The 17,849-nt window shown below is 37.4% G+C and overlaps 1 protein-coding gene across 2 annotated transcripts in view; it reads left to right on the top strand.

The window, feature by feature from the left end:
• Positions 1-17,849, top strand: part of LOC147027096 (uncharacterized) — a 547,644-nt gene that overhangs the window by 497,191 nt on the left and 32,604 nt on the right. For both annotated transcript variants that reach the window (XM_085883264.1, XM_085883263.1), the window contains one exon: positions 12,226-12,478. In XM_085883264.1, coding sequence (XP_085739390.1) covers positions 12,226-12,478 — 253 coding nt within the window. The remainder of the gene's footprint in view (positions 1-12,225; positions 12,479-17,849) is intronic.

Raw genomic sequence — 17,849 nt, 5'->3', positions numbered from 1 at the left:
AAATGAGTACCATCTTACTGAGATAATAACCATTCGGGGTAACGTGTGTCAGAGTGGCAACTCATCCAGGACTGCACTCCTTGCCATTGAAAATGCCTCAGCAGCCCGATGCACCTAACAGTGTGAAAGGAATGGTATTATTATTATATTATTATATCGAATACAGACCGAGTTACCCAATCGGCTTATACGGAGTTCAGTATGAGTGTTTTATTTGAACCTACTTGTGATTATCCAATGGTGACACGTCACTACCTCGACCAGGAGAGTGGTAGAGCTGGAAGATAACACGAGGTTCCAGAAGATGCTGTTATTTCTTCTTTTTACCTGAATTTCATTAATGATTGAAAGTTTTTATTGTGAGGTTAACCTTCTATATATGAAAATAATCAAGATAAATTTGTGGTACAGCAAAATTTACAGTACAGCAAATTTTGGACAATTTGGACGAGCGGTCTGGAGACGTATAAGGAACAAACAAACAAGAAATATGTCATGCACAGCAGGACACTTATGAAACCCCAAAATAAATTTGACCTTAAAAATAATTGGTAGTTCAATTAAATGACCAAATATGCAAATCCTCTTCCAATTTCAACTCAATCGGATGAAAATTGACGATTAAAGAAATTTGATAAAGTTGTTGACCTTTGGCCTATGTTGTTGACCAGCAGACGGCTTACCTTGTGTAGCCTTGCATGGTTGCTTTATGCAGATTTATTTAGCTGGAAGAGCATGGGAGGAGTCAATGTATTTATATAATCATAGCCACCTGGGTTAATTGATCAGTTTAGAGCTAATTGGTTGTTCCCTCCATTCACAGGTGAGAGCTGTGAGTGGGTCTTTGTTTTTCATTTATATATTGACTGCTTTTGACATGTGCACTTAGTACATGTTTGGGAGCCTCATTGGTATGCATTTCTGCCTGCACTGTCGCTGATGATTCACCAATAAATGGTGAAACCGGTCTGGCAGCTGAGGGGGTGTGTAGCATTGGGATTCTCATGTGTGTACTCTGTGTGAATGTCTTTATAGTTGTGGATGAACTCTGGGAAGGGTTCAAAGCAGCAAAGGGCTTATCTTGGTAGCCTTTCTTGGTTGCTTTCTGCTGATTTTCTTCAGTAAGAAGAGCATGGAAGGAGCCAATTCATTTATATGTATGTATGTGTATGTATACATACATACATATATATATATATATATATATATATATATATATATATATATATATATATATATATATATATATGTATATATATATATGTATATGTATATATATATATATATGTATATATATATATATGTATATGTATATATATATATATATGTATATATATATATATATGTATATGTATGTATACATACATACATACATATATATATACACATATATATACATATATATATATATATATATTAACGGTTGTGCATTTTTAATGACCATCATGTTGCCCTGCGGGTATGGGACGAAAAGATCTCCACATCCACTAGGTTAATTTTGTGCGAATCATCGTTTCCGAACACAACTGAGGCAGGAAGACAACAGGATAGCCGAGCGAATTTTGTTGGCATTCCGCATTAAGGCACTTAAATGCGGACCCAATATACCCATCTAATGGATTAATAATTCAATCCTCTAAGCCAGTGTTTCTCAAGGTGGGGCGTGGCAATATTTTGGTGGGGCATGAGGATTCAGAATTATTGAATCAATATATGATCGCTTTCAACATATCGTCAATAAATTTTAGCCAATTCCCTTGGTTGAAAGAATGTGAGTTAACTGACGAGTCAAAGAACGTCATTGTTGACCACTTGAAAATGTTGGTTAATGACTTCAATGACAGATTTCATGATTTGAAAGCAATGGAGTTCCCTTCTTGGTTGACTCAGCCATTGCTGGTGGATTTATCTGAAGTACCAGAGCAATACCAAGAGGAGTTATGTGAGTTGCAACAAGATGAGTCTGTGAAAACTCTTTTCATGATCAAAGGAACCATGTTGTGGCTGTCTGAGGAGAGCGAAAAGAAATACCCAAACTCGACTACTTTGGCAAGGGAAGTATTGATAAATTTTCCATCATCTTATTTAGTCGAATGTGGATTTAGTGTTGTTACCGATTTGCTGCAAGCGAAGAGAAATCAACTGGAAATCACGAAACGTGGTGATTTAAGGCTGAAACTGACAAAATTGGTTCCTCGAATGAAACAAATCTGCAGCCAGCGTCAAGGGCAGGGCTCCCATTGGAGTGAGTAGCAATTGAATAAAATTTACAATAAAGTTTTAATAAAGCCTTTTGAAATCATATGTAGGATAAACTGTAGTGTCTCCAATCATGGTGGGGCATACGATGTTTTTGAAAATCAAAGTGTGGCATGGGACGAAAAAAGTTGAGAAACACTGCTCTAAGTGCTATGGAACCAGACACAGTGGCATGCTGGTTACACTGTCTGCTCTGAGTCTGGGAGGTCAGTGGTTCACAACTGGCCGAGTCATACCAAAGACTTTGAAAATGCTACGTGCTGCTTCCTTGCTTGATGCTCGGCATTAAAAGTGTAGGTCATGAATAAACAGTGCAGGGAAGGCAATGTCAAACCATGCAGTATAACCGTTGCCAATAAACTGCTTTGGCAGAGCGTTTTGTAAAGAGTATGGTACATCAAAATATTCATTAAAAAGCACCATGGAGTACCATGGGAATCTTCAGATGACCACACAAGGTTTCCTCAAAATGGGAATCTATTACAGGGAGAAACAGGGAAGAAGAAGAACATGGCCGCAAAGTAGTGATCACAGACAGTAACCAATAATAAATTATATCCACATGCACTGGAACTACTTTGGACTTAACACATGCTTCTTATTCATTCACTCCTGGAAACGACGAGACAAAGATAAACCTTCTCCGTGTGGCAATATTCACGCACTCAGTGTGGATCCGTGTTTGGATGTGCAGCAGACTGGTGTGGGGCATGTCCTCGCTGTGCCTTCCATGCCAGTGCTTACGATGTTCTCAGTACACCATCCCTCCAACAAACCGTGACTTGTCCCACAAACCCGAACATCCAGGAGCTCTTGAAACACAAACATCAGTGAGCCAGCAACCAAAAGAATGAGCAGGACAGAACCACCACAAACCACAATGCACCAACCACGAAGTGAAGAACCACGAAGCACCAACAACAACCACTGTGTATGAACCACAACATGCACAGTGTGCACACTTTTATTATGTCCTGTGGGGCCCATCCAACTGTCTGTGACGCACCCATTAGGGGATGCAATGTGACAGGTGATGATTCATGGTGCGTGCCCATTGACTGTCGAGTGAGGAAAATTTCACACAATGACAGATGTTGATTTATGGTCTTGCTTACCAGCTCGTCTGATGACGTTGAGCCCAACAGTTGTCCATAAATGGGAAGTTGGTGTGTCTTGTGCCATTGCACTGACCCCACAAATGTGCTCATCTGCCCTCCAATTGACTATTCGCTAAAGGGAAAAAAATCATATAAGGACAGTTGTAAAGATTCAAGAATGTAGGGAGGGGGTAAAGGTGGGGCTTAGACAAAGACAATGGGGTGAGGGGGGGCGATGTCTTGGAAACATGTGCTCGATATGCTCTATCATTTACGGGAACTACACCACACTTTCGCGAACACATACTATGAAACACAAAAAAAAGCAATCAGAGATTGCAGACCCTCATCAGGACTTGTTTTGTGTGGTGTTTGTGTACTGCTGTGTTACATCATTGATAATAGACATAACTAGAACTGCCACTTTATAACTGTTGGCAGTGATGACCGGGTACCAAGATGTCCCACTTTGATGCAACCCCACTTTGACCGGACACGTGATACTGACCCATGACGTTTATTGTTATTCAATTGAATTCAGAATGGTATTAAATTGTAAATTCAAATCAAATTGAACACAAACTAGGTACAGTCCTACATTGGAGTTATCAGAAGGAACCCATGCAAGCAAAAAGCAAAGATTAAATCATCAGGAGGAACCTGGATAGGATTTGCATTTCAGCTGATACTCCTCTACCCTCAACCCATCCAGGCACATCCAAGTGAGCATCATTAAAAAAAATTTTTTTAACAATTCTAGCTGCCAGACCATGCGTCTGATCAGGTTGAAATTGAAAACCTGTATTCCCCATTATAGTATAGTAGAAAATCGTGCAAATTATGATACAAGCATCAAATTTCGCATTTCTGTTCTGCAGGGCTTTCTGATCAAATCTGCCCGATTGGCCATTTGAAAATCCAAATTTTGAAAAATTTGAATAAAAAAAAAAAACTTCAAAAAAATTTGAAGTCACAGCTGGCTGAAATTTTTGAAGCGCAAGTGAACATCCCAGACAGAGAACCAAGGGGAGATGCAGTCATCATTGATGGCTCAGCAATTATCAATGCCCTACCTCCACGCACTTCAAAGATATTTGATGACTATGCTAAGGAAGACATCATCCCAAAGGTGGAATCCTATGGTGCCAGGTACGAGAAGGTGGACGTAGTGTTTGATGTGTACAAGAAGTCGTCTGAAGTCCGAGGCAAGGTCGAAAAGGGGGCAAGGAATCAGAAGAAGAGTGACAGGAACGAGTAAGACCCCAAGTAACTGGAGAAGCTTTCTTTGAGATGACAGCAACAAGACTGAGCTGTTTCACTTCCTTGCGGAAAAGATGTGTGAAGCACAGACGACAAGCTCAGTCATTGTTACAAAAGGAGAAGATGCCATTAGCAACACAAGGAAGTCACTGGATGCTGTGTCTCCATGTTGTCATGAAGAAGCTGACACTCGAATATTTGTACCCGCCAGGGATGCAACGACAGATGGTAGCAAGTCCATTATCATTAAGGCTAATGACACGGACGTACTAGTCATAGCAATATCTGCACTGCCATCCTTACAGGAACTAGGTCTTGAGAACATGTGGATTGCCTTTGGCCAAGGAGCCAAGGTGCGATGGATTCCAGTCCATGAGGTAGTTTCTGCAATAGGGCCTGAAAAAGCTAGAGGGATCTCATACTTCCATGCGTTCACTGGATGTGACGTCGTGTCTGCCTTCCGCGGTAGAGGGAAGAAAACTGCATGGCAGACTTGGAACGTCTTTGATGATGTTTCTGAAACATTCACCAATCTCAGCCAGCATCCAACATTGATTCGTGATCTTCACTTTTGTGAAGTTTTTTTTTTTTTTTTAATTTTTCAAAATTTGGATTTTCAAATGGCCAATCAGGCAGATTTGATTAGAATCCCTTGGAGAACAAATGTGCCAAATTTGGTGCTTGTATCATCATTTGCACGATTCCTCTCAAAAATTGCTGTTATCTGCTCCACTATTACCACTAGATCATAATTGTGAAGTTTCACATCGATCGTTGATGCAGTTTAAGAGAAATATATTTTTTTAAGATTTTCGCTCAATCCAATATGGCTGACAGACATTGTGACCTATCAATTACTTGTGAACACCCTGCTATACTTCAAGGCTTTGGGAACATGTATGAAGTATCCCCTCGATCTGTCCAGAAGTTATGGAGAAGATTTTTTTATAGGTTTTCAGGTAAATCCAAGATGGCTGCCACACCATGTGACCTATGACATAATAGGTTTGAACCTTTTCCTCATGGATAGGCGGTCATACGTGTAAAGTTTCACCTCGATCTGTTCAGCCGTTTCAGAGAAGAAGATTTTTGAAGGTTATTTATACTTTTTTGAAACAATATGGCTGCCGAACCACGTGACTGACATCATTTTTTTTCTGTGAACAAATTTACCCCGAGATGACCCAGAAAAATTTTCATACTGATCGGATGTAGCATTATGCTTATGCAATTATGACGTCATTACAAAGGCACCTATGACATTAAAAAAAATCACACTCGTTCTCCATGAGGAGTACTCACTATGAGCTAAGTTTCTATTTTTTCCTTTGTGCAGTTTTGGAGAAACAGAGGTCCAAAGTTTTTGTTTTTTTCCAACATGGCTGCCACATCACATGACCTATGACATCATAATCATCATTACAACATTCTACATGAGTAGTCACTCCGGTGGTGAAAATTTTGTTTCAATCCGACAAGCTGATGTGGAGAAAAACACTAAATTTCTGTGCAGACAAACAAACAAATTGACCTAAATGCAATACCCAAAATAAATGCACTCAAGGTGAGAGTAACAAACAAATGCCGCCATGTGGTGTCCTTTCGCCGATGGGCCTGAGCTTTCCCCTTAAAAGGGTTAGCCACACTCGACTCTGACTAGCAGAGCAGAGCAAAGATCTTCTGTGGTGGGTAGTGCTCTGGCCCACGGCCTGGGACCTCGTAACCCAGTGTCCTGAATGTGCTGTGTGGATCGCCAAAGTCATCTGGGTGGTACACCATGGGCTGGCCTCTTTGGCCAGATCCCATGTTCTACTCCTGCATGCTGTTTGCCATTTGGGCGGCTTTGGGCTCGTGCCTCGTGGTGGCCTGGCCTCACTAAAGGCCTGATGCGTCGCCGGCCACTAAAGCAGTTGGACCTGGGCTTCACTTGCCTATGGCTCCTGACGGGATGCTGATTTGGCTTGCTTGTCCCGGCTCTGGCTTGTGGCGGCTGGTGGGGAATGGGGGACCATGGCGGAGTCGGACTCCGCCGAAGGATTCCCCCACTCCTATTTCTCACGTGTCTGACCCTCACTCCCTTCACGGTTCAGTTCAACGCTTCCCGCAGACACCAGACTATCTCAGAGATCGAATAACGACCTACCGGACCATGGAATACATCCTCATGATGGGTGCAGATCCTGTGGAGCACTGGCGAATTTCACCAGGAACATTCACAGGGCGTGTTGCGAGGCAGCTACAGTGGCTCCGGACCTGGTGGAAATTGGCAGCCAGGAGAGTTGATCCCCAAGTGCCAGTCCTCCGGATTCTGGACTGCCTTTGCAGCCTCAATACTTGTTCGGTGGTCTGGGCCAGGCCTGACCTAGGTGCCAGTGTGTTGAGGGAGAGGGGAGGGAGTTTCCCATCTCATTCCCTTGCAGGAATGAGACAGGGGGTTATCTCAGTGCCGCCTCATGGCGGCACTGGATTGGGCCTGATATTCTGGCTGACAAGCAGACAAACAGACAAATGGACCCAAATGCAATACCCTCTTCTCTGGCGAGGGTAATAACTATTCTAATCTATTCTCCATCTCCCCCTCCCCCAAACCAGATCCATTACAATGTATTCCACATTAAAATTGGTCAACTTTAAGCATGTTTCTTGTATGCAGTGTGAAGTGATGGGTGGTGGTCAGGATGAAATTACTTTGTCGTAAAAACGTGTTACAGATTAACATACTCCTGATGTGATACACAAAAAAGCAACCCAACCACCCCCCCTTCCCCCCACGATTCCCCACCATTTCAACCTTTCCCACATTTTTCAGTTACAAATGGATGTATGACGAGCCATTATACTCCACCCAAGTAAGAATTCAAATCATGCATGCTTGTGTTCATATCATCAAATAGATTATAATTAATACTTACGAGTTGTGAAGGGTTTCATTAACATTAAGGGGGTTGTAGTTAGTGAAGTCGTGGTGAAGTAGTTGGTGAAGTTGGTGAAGTGAAGTAAGGGGTTGTGAAGTGAAGTTGGTTTTAACTTCTATCACATCCTTGTATGAATTGATGCATTTTAGACTCTGTTGCTGTGCTTGCATTTCAGGTGTCCAAACTCATTACTCATTGAGAAAATATTTTACTTTGATTGAAAAGTGCACTTAATGCTCACACCTTGATACACATGAACTTCATTAACTTTCAGAGAGATCAAGCAATCGATTTTATTTGGACCTCATGAACATGTTGACAATATTATAATCCTACAGGCCTCTGTGGGGAAAACAGCAAGCTATATGACTACTTTTATTTTTTTGAGTTTCTCAGCAGGGAGGTTATTTGACTAAGGTGATGAATTCTGAATAAATTTTCATGATGTAGATAAAGGCCAAGATTTATCAAGCAGAGAACAAGAATATCATGTCCCAAATGCTACACTTTGTAAAATCCTGACAAGCTTGGGAATTGAAATGGCTTGTCGGTTAGATGGATTACGGCAATCCACCTGAAGTTGAAATCATCATGTTGAAACAAAAGTTCTTGTTTCAAATAAATACTCTGATATGTCGTTTTATTCCTCTCCACATCCAATCCTTATTTTACATTAGAAGCAAACGTAGAAAACGTCCGTGAGGTCTGGCGACTGAGATATCCATTTATCACTCTGCACCTTTGGTACTTCCTGTCTGTTTTGGTATTTTATGAAATAATAAGTGCACCTTCCCAATACCCTTTCCATCCACATTTTCTGAATCCTGGATCAGTCTCAGAGTACATTTTCATTTATTTATTTTGTTATTTATTTTATTCAAATAATTTTTTTAATGATTGATTAAAACCTTTCAGAAATTTGCCTTGATGGAGAATCTGTAAAGAACAAAGCACTGTAAATGAATGAGTGTGACATCATTTATATTGCAAGAAAAAAGAGTATTATGGATCCCAAAATAATTAATCATCATCGAGAGATGATTTAGATTTTAGAATATAATTTTTGGTTGATTTCATGACCTCCATCTGTTCAGTCACGTGCAGAATTTCCCCCGGTTGCATCGGCGGCAGTTGCGTCGGTGATCTGTGGCTATCCCATGACAATTAGGAAAAGGATTCCAAAGATAGCGAGGAAAGCTGCACTTAATGGTCTACTCTTGTTGAAAGATACTGTAGGATTTTAAATATCCACAAGAAAAAGTCAGCACAAAGCCAACTTGACATCTCATCAGAAAGGACTTCGCATTCTGTGATTAGACTCAACATAGATGGCGGACACCCCAAATGCGAGTATCCTACCTCTGAGCTATTCTCTCAGTCCATTAGGAATATACAGTGATATAAATCAGTGTTGCATGGTGGAATATATGTGCTGTTCATTGGGAATATTTTAACATTTTGTTATGTAAGCTGGTGAAAACAATTTGTGTTTACTAATGCAGGAGCGTTTCACAGTCGTCACATTATTTTATCAATTCCATTGATGGGCTGTCCAGATAAGTTTTCTCATTAATAGTTTTCTCATTTTTGTACAAATGGCACTGTTTCTCATTCGATACATTTGACTGTTCTTCAGAAAATCGCTCTACAAGTTCATTACACAGTGAACTGCTTTTAACAGCAGCAATAATTTGCATCATTGCAAGAATGTGAGTCATGAAAAGTTGAATAAACATTAAGGCCAAGTTTTATTGTGATAAATTCTAACACGAGCTTGATGTGGCCCTGACAGGTTCATAATGAGTGTTATCGTACTATTGCTGCTTGTTCACTTTAGTTTGTGGAGATGGGAAATATTGAACACTGTTAGATTGGATTTTTTTTTAATGTTTTAGCTGTTTCAGATCTCCACAAGCTTTGGACAGATTCCTGCAAAGCTTGTGGTGTTTACAGGTCAATGTGCTTTGCTTTGGAAGATCAATAATGAAGATAGATTTAATGGCCTATTCAGAAACCATAACAACTTGGATAATTGCATTAAAGGCTCAAACTGCTTTCAATAAAATATGAATAAGTGCATTCGGACACACAATCCATTATTTATATATAACTTGAGGCTCCTTGCAGAGCGAGATAACAAGCGAAAGGGTCACAGACTGACGACAAGGTGGAGAGGGACCAACCAAAAATGTACAGGTCCAGATTGGATAGAACAAATCACGGGTAGGCATCATTGTTGAAATTAGATGCTGATTGGTCACCTTCAGGGAATGCAGAACGAGAAGTAGATTGCAATATGGTCATATGCAATTCAACAGACAATGCACCTGAAAGTGTAATGGAAAACAAATAATAATAAATGTCCAAGATCAAGTATGCTAAAGCAACGGCTTTAAGAAAATAGCAGGACTGCATTGATCGAACAAGTGCAGGTGCTGCAAGGTTGAACCAGAAAGCACCATCACCTTCTCCCGAGATGTAAAAAACCCCAAAAACACCAAACAACTGTGTCAGAACAACGACGCACACAGAGGCAAAAGTATATGAAAAGTAATCCACTGGCGTATCTGCACAAACTTCAATATCCCAGTCATGGAAGCACAAACCAAGGGCAATTATAGGACATGTCAGTCATGTACGACCTGACCATCCCATCTACCATCAACCTAAAAGACATTTCAAAGCATTGTGACCGACATATAGAAATTAAAAAGGAAAGGATAGCATTACTAATTGAGGTATCAGTGATTTTGGCCTAAATAATGCATAAATTTGAAAAATGATCAGCTTCCAGGAACTCATTAAGTGAAGGAACCTGGAAGCTGAAGTGTGCTGAAGCTACCATGGAACAAAAATATGAGAAAAGAATGTGTTCTTTGGTCATGTTTCAAGGAACAAATTATGATATTTTGGCTTTTTTGCAATAGTAAAAAAAATAAGGTGGTCGATGTTTTCTATGCTGGGAAGGCTACATTTCACCTTTTTGAAACCTGCTAAAAGGGATTACAAACAAAGAGAAAGCAGAACAAGACTGAATGTAAGTGGTAAGCTTTGGCTTTGGAAGGTTGACAAGGAGTGGGAAAGTCAATGAACAGCTTCTTTCTGGTCATGTTTGAGTGGCAGGTGTAAGAAAGAGAGCTCAGGGCAAATCCAGTTACAACATATGCCACCAACCTATCTGCAGTAAGAGAGGAGCAGGTCCTCAACTACCGAACCATCTCAACTTAAGCCTATACCACCAAGGGCTTTTGATTCCATTGTGATGGGTGCAAGATGACATGATCGTGCCTTGGCCTACAGTGGGTATAAGCACACAAGATTGCACGACATACTACATGTGTGTACCTTGTGTTTAATACATAGCTGTTAAGGATCTCGAAAAGACTTTGCATGAAGGTAGATTCAAAGTACATAAACAGAGTACATGGAAATGTACTCTATTTATCTGATCAAACTAATCAGCTTTTGTTTGGATATGGTTATTGAAAGTGATTGGATTGTGAGATGAACAGTTCTTTCTGAGAAATACAATGTGGATATAGCAAGGTTGAAAGTCATCCTGCTATTAATTTGAAATTGGTCACTGGCTTTGACACCAATACAAACTTTTATTATGGACTCTTGGCATCAAAATGCTACATATGTCGAAAAAACAGTTTGAAATTGAGCACCTCGCCAGCATTAATAATAAATAATAACATTCATTTTGTGTCTTGAAGGCGCATAGGGCTGCCAAGGCAGTTTCGTTGGCAAGGAGTACAGTCCTGGATGCGTCTCCACTCCGATGCAGGTTACCGCCAAATTGTTATTACCCCAGTACACTGGTACTCATTTCACCAACCTCGGAAGGAAGACATGCTGAGTCAACCCCACCTGGTGTTGATTCAACGGTAAAAACGAGCTCAAACTCGGGAATCTAAGGTCCCTAGCCAGCCACCTTCACCACTAAACCAACACCAGGCATCCTCACCACCATTAGAGCATTTAAATTTCATCAGACGTGGCAATAAATATGAAATGTTGCTCCCAGCTTTCCAACTCGATGACTGAAGATGCCATTTGCATTTTTGCCAGTAATTCAAAGGGAAAAACTGTTTTCACAAACAATGTAGTATTTAATGAAATTCTGTCAAAAGAACGTAAAGAAATGAATAGACAATGTGTTGATGATTTGAAATTACACAACATATAAACAGAAAATGTTAAGATGTAAATATATAAAAAAAATCAGATAAAAATGTGTTTCATGAAAAATGTATTTGAAAATCTTAAAAGGCATGGATTGCATTAACATGTCTGTGGCGTGATATGACAGATATTTGAAATGAGAGCGTTATAATCCATGTATCAGAATAGGAGCCTCCATCCATACCCCGTTTAGAATCCACTACGGACAAGGGAAACTTGCGAGAGCACCTAATTATGGATCTTATCCAATTAAGTGAATATGTCGGCAGCTGCTAGTTTTTACATAAAGGAAGACATGGCATTGGCAGGAGGAGGAAGATCGGGCACAGAACACTTTCTTGAGGGATCGTAACTTCAAGAGATAATGGATGAAAGCATCGAAGACTGCAAACCTTTTCTTCCTCATTAGTACATATTAAAGTGATGGAGTATTTTGAGACTTGCATCTCAAGTTTAAATATCAAATAATTTTCTCTCTATTCATGAAATTACATGTGTGTATGCAGGGTCCTCCTGGAGATATGATCCAGCATTTGCCAGTGATCATGCCGAGAAGAGATGAAGGAACTTTTTCTGCAGCCCAGGCCGACTCTGCCAGAAACAGTAATCCAGAAACAGTCGAAGGCATGGAGGAAATATTTGCTTCGCTATCCTCACTCAAGCAGGAGATAGAAATGATCAAATATCCTGTGGGAACAAGAAGCAGCCCGGGCCGCACCTGCAAAGACCTGCATCTCGCTCATCCACAACTCCCTGATGGTCTGGCTTCTCTCACTTTAATATTTTTGCATGACATCCACACCTGACCTTTAAACTTTGTATGCTTGGCCTTTTATCTTACTTCTTATTCACATTATCTTTCACTCTTTTTATTATTTGAAAATTGCTACCTTGGACTTCTCTGTCCATAACTTCAACCAAGGATCAGTTCATATCAAATATGACGATGACAGAATTTTTGTTTTATTGGCAAAGGTAAACCAAAGCCGATTCTAGTGCACAGACAGAAATGCAGTATTTCCCCAAACATATAATGTTTATTTAAATCGAATGACAAATTTTTTAATTTGAACGTTATTTTTTTTATAATATTTGAATTGAACTTATCACGCATAATTAGATTTGAAGACCCATTGTTTACAGTTTGGGCAGTTTATACTTTTTGAAGTTACTGTATACTTGTACCCTTCCTCACATGACAATCCAGTTAGAACTTCATATTCAGTGAGAGTGGAAAGGAAAGGAATGGAACAATGTATTTATATATATATATATATATATATATATATATATATATATATATATATATATATATATATATATATATATATATATATATATATACATATTACTCTATCACAGTAATTTGCATATAAGGCACAATCTCCATTGGATTCATTGCAAATTCTCAACAAAAGGGAAGAAATACATCAGACTACATTGTGTGCCGAAACCAATAAAATTCCAGGAAATATTGAAACATAATTATATTTCAAGTGTAAAATTTTAAAAGGTTGATTTCTTTCTTAAGAATATTTCAAATCAAGTATACCAAGCATATATTTATATACATATACCAAGTATATATCTATATACATATACCAAGTATATATATATATATATATATATATATATATATACAAAGTATATATATATATATATATATATATATATATATATATATATATATATATATATATATATATATATATATATATATATATACACAGTAGACTAGGCGTAAGTCGGCAGCATGTAACTCGTCACTTTGCCTAAGTCGGCAGCGTCAAAAAGTCCTGAAATTATCTCATGTTAAATCCCTTTGAATAAAGGGTCATCCCCTCTGTAAGTCGTCATCTCGAAGTCGTCACTTCATCTAAGTCGTCAGATGTTGTTCGTTCGCGCGTAATGGAAACTCAAGTAAATTACCACTCCTAACTCGTCACACGGAACTGCTGCCTCGTGAGAATCCCGATTTAATGGAATCGTGATGCTCGCTCATTGGTTTACACCACCAGTGATAGGCTATTTATAACTGTGTACACACGTTGATCGCACTTCAGGCAGGACAATGGCGACTAAGCGTAAGCTTACAACTAAAACCTACCAAGAAAAATACGACATTATCCAGTTTTGCGAGGCAACCCCACTGATGAAGAAAACAGCCATAGCTGAGAAGTTCGACATCAAACGGCAGACATTGAACAATATCTTGAAGAATAAGGGCAAGATATTTGGACAAGTGGAGAAGATCGCGAGGCTGGTAGTAAGTGTGAAACGCGTGAAATGTGTGTCCTTTGAAGATGTCGATGACGTGCTCATCATCTGGTTTCGGCAAATGTCGGCTCAGCCAAATATTCGGTTGGACGGTGAAATGATGCTGCTGAAGGCACGTCAATTCGCTGCGGACCTTGGGCATAATGATGCCGAGACCTTGCCGATGCACTGGATAGACTGATTCAAAGTGAGGTGGGGTGACGATGGTGACGACTTACGCCTAGTCTACTGTATATATATATATATATATATATATATATATATATATATATATATATATATATATATATATATATATATATATATATATATATATATATATATATGATAATGAGAAGCAAAGAAGAGCCAGGCTGAGGTTTGCAAAAGACCATAAGGATTGGAACGTGGAGGACTGGAGTAAGTTCATCTTCTCTGATGAATCCAATTTTCAGCTTTGTCCAACACCTGGTCATCTAATGGTTAGACGGAGACCTGGAGAGGCCTACAAGCCACAGTGTCTCGCACCCACTGTGAAATTTGGTGGAGGATCGGTGATGATCTGGGGGTACTTCAGCAAGGCTGGAATCAGGCAGATTAGTCTTTGTGAAGGACTCATGAATCGAGCCACGTAAAAGGTTGTCCTGGAAGAACACTTGCTTCCTTCTGCTCTGACAATGTTCCCCAACTCTGAGGATTGGTTTTTCCAGCAGGACAATGCTCCATGCCTCACAGCCAGGTCAATCAAGGTGTGGATGGAGGACCATCAGATCAAGACCCTGTCATGGCCAGCCCAATCTCCAGACTTGAACGCCATTGAAAACCTCTGGAATGTGATCAAGAGGAAGATGGATGGTCACAAGACATCAAACAAAGCCGTGCTGCTTGAATTTTTGCACCAGGAATGGCATAAAGTCACCCAACAGCAATGTGAAAGACTGGTGGAGAGCATGCCAAGACACATGAAAACTGTGATTGAAAATCAGGATTATTCCACAAAATATTGATTTCTGAACTCTTCCTAAGTTAAAACATAAGTATTGTGTTGTTTAAAAATGAATATGAACTTGTTTTGTTTGTATTATTTGTGGTCTGAAAACACTGAATGTTTGTTGTTATTTTGATCAGTTAACATTTTCTGCAAATAAATGCTCCAAATGACAATATTTTTATTCGGAATTTGGGAGAAATGTTGTCCGTAGTTTATACAATAAAACAAAAATGTTCATTTTACTCAAACACATACCTATAAATAGTAAAACCAGAAAAACTGATAATTTTTCAGTTGTCTTCATTTTTTCCAAGCTGTATCTACATATATATATATATATATATATATATATATATATATATATATATATATATATATATATATATATATATATATACATATATATATTTATAGATATATATGTATACATATATATATATATATATATATATATATATATATTTTTTTTTATATATATATTTTTATATATATATATATATATATATATATATATATATATATATATATATATATATATATATATATATATATATATATATATATATATATATTGAAATGGATCTTATCCAATTAATTGATTTCTGTTTCCAGCCCAATCTCCAGACCTGAACTCCATTGAAAATGGTCTGTTGACTATGATGGACTTTCTCTGCAATATATATGAAGACCACAAGGGGAAAACCAGAGATGTCAGGATAAGTCAATTTTGAAGAAACTGAAAAATAAAGTTTCAAGACTTTTGGTGGACAGTTTAATAAGTGTCATATAGATTTCTTTTCCAGTAAAAGGAAGAGTGATCATTGGCCGATCAAATTAAGCATGTAGCATTTGCCAAGCTTCTGAGTTATTTAATTTAAGAGCAAAGAATGAATCAATGTTGCAAACTGACATCACTGGTTATTCCCTTGTTTAATAATTGCCATGCAATTTTAACCCAAGATGAGTAGAAAATTCATGCTTGTTGGTTATTAGCATACATTACATGACTTTGGTGATCACAGATTATTTTTTTCAACATTAAATGGTCATTGTTTTTTTGTTTGATTGGTGTTCAACGCCATACTCAAGGGTATTTCGCTTATATGATGACAGATTCTCCATTTCTTACCCCGTACTACTTAATATGATGGAAATCCGGGAGAAAACCAAGGATAAACCACCCCCGCGATAGCCGAAGTCACCTCATGTGACTCCCTCATATGCCTAAGCAGGTTGATTGGGCGGTGGGTACATCGAATGAGGATGGGTACTCAGACGCGCTAACCATTAAGCCACGGCGTGGGTCCCATAAAAGTCACAATAAAGGTTTGACCAGGCTTGAACCACGATATGCACCAACTACGGAGCCCATGATATAACCAAATAGGCCATTGCAGTGCTCAGAGTTTATGCTGTGAAAGTTTTACAACCTTTCATTTTTTGGTTTCTCAACTCTGAATATTATGGTGGAACAGTGAGCATGAATGAAAGGGAGATAACCAGGAGTAAAGTACTGACACCTCTGGGTTGCTACTTGTTCAGCTTTGACAACACTTGTTTTTTCATTGCACGGCTAAAATTTATACCATATAAATTATGTGACACCCCTGGTTATTTGTTCGAGTAATATTGTGAGAGGAAACTTTATGTTGCCAACTATTGGCAGGTGCAATAACCCTGAAATTTAGAAAAAGTGACATCTCTGGTTTTCCCCTTGTGGTCATCCTATATTTTGTGTGTATATATCTTCTTCTTCTTTCGGCTGCTCCTGTTAGGGGTCGCCACAGCGGATCATCCGTATGATCCGCACAATGATTTGGCACATGTTTTACGCCGGATGCCCTTCCTGACACAACCCTGGTCGCCTCTTACTACACAGGGATATGGTACACCTATTTTAACCGGGGTATACACCGGCCCAGTATACTGGTACTCATTTCGCCGACCTCGGAAGGATGACAGGCTGAGTCAACCCCCTGGTGTATTAATTCAGTGGCCCAACGGGGCTTGAACTCAGGACCTCTTGGATCTCAAGCCGCTGCCCTAACCACTGCGCCAACACCAGGCTCCTTTGTGTGTATGTATATATATATATATATATATATATATATATATATATATATATATATATATATATATATATATATATATATATATATATATATATATATATATATATATATATATATATATATATATATATATATATATATATATATATATATATATATATATATATATATATATATATATATATATATATATATATATATATATATATATATATATATATATATATATATATATATATATATATATATATATATATATATATATATATATATATATATATATATATATATATATATATATATATATATATATATATATATATATATATATATATATATATTTCTATATATATATATATATATATATATATATATATATATATATATATATATATATATATATATATATATTTCTATGTATATATATATATATTTCTATATATATATATTTCTATGTATATATATTTCTATGTATATATATATATATATATATATATATATATATATATATATATATATATATATATATATATATATATATATTTCTATGTATATATATATATATATATATATATATATATATATATATATATATATATATATATATATATATATATATATATATATATATATATATATATATATATATATATATATATATATATATATATATATATATATATATATATATATATATATATATATATATATATATATATATATATATATATATATATATATATATATATATATATATATATATATATATATATATATATATATATATATATATATATATATATATATATAT

Source organism: Eptatretus burgeri, chromosome 5 (assembly GCF_056783735.1).
Source record: "Eptatretus burgeri isolate ZD-2024b chromosome 5, Ebu_testis_v1, whole genome shotgun sequence".
NCBI lineage: Eukaryota > Metazoa > Chordata > Myxini > Myxiniformes > Myxinidae > Eptatretus > Eptatretus burgeri.
Note: the sequence above shows the minus strand (reverse complement) of the source record. Positions and strands in the feature narration are given on the sequence as shown.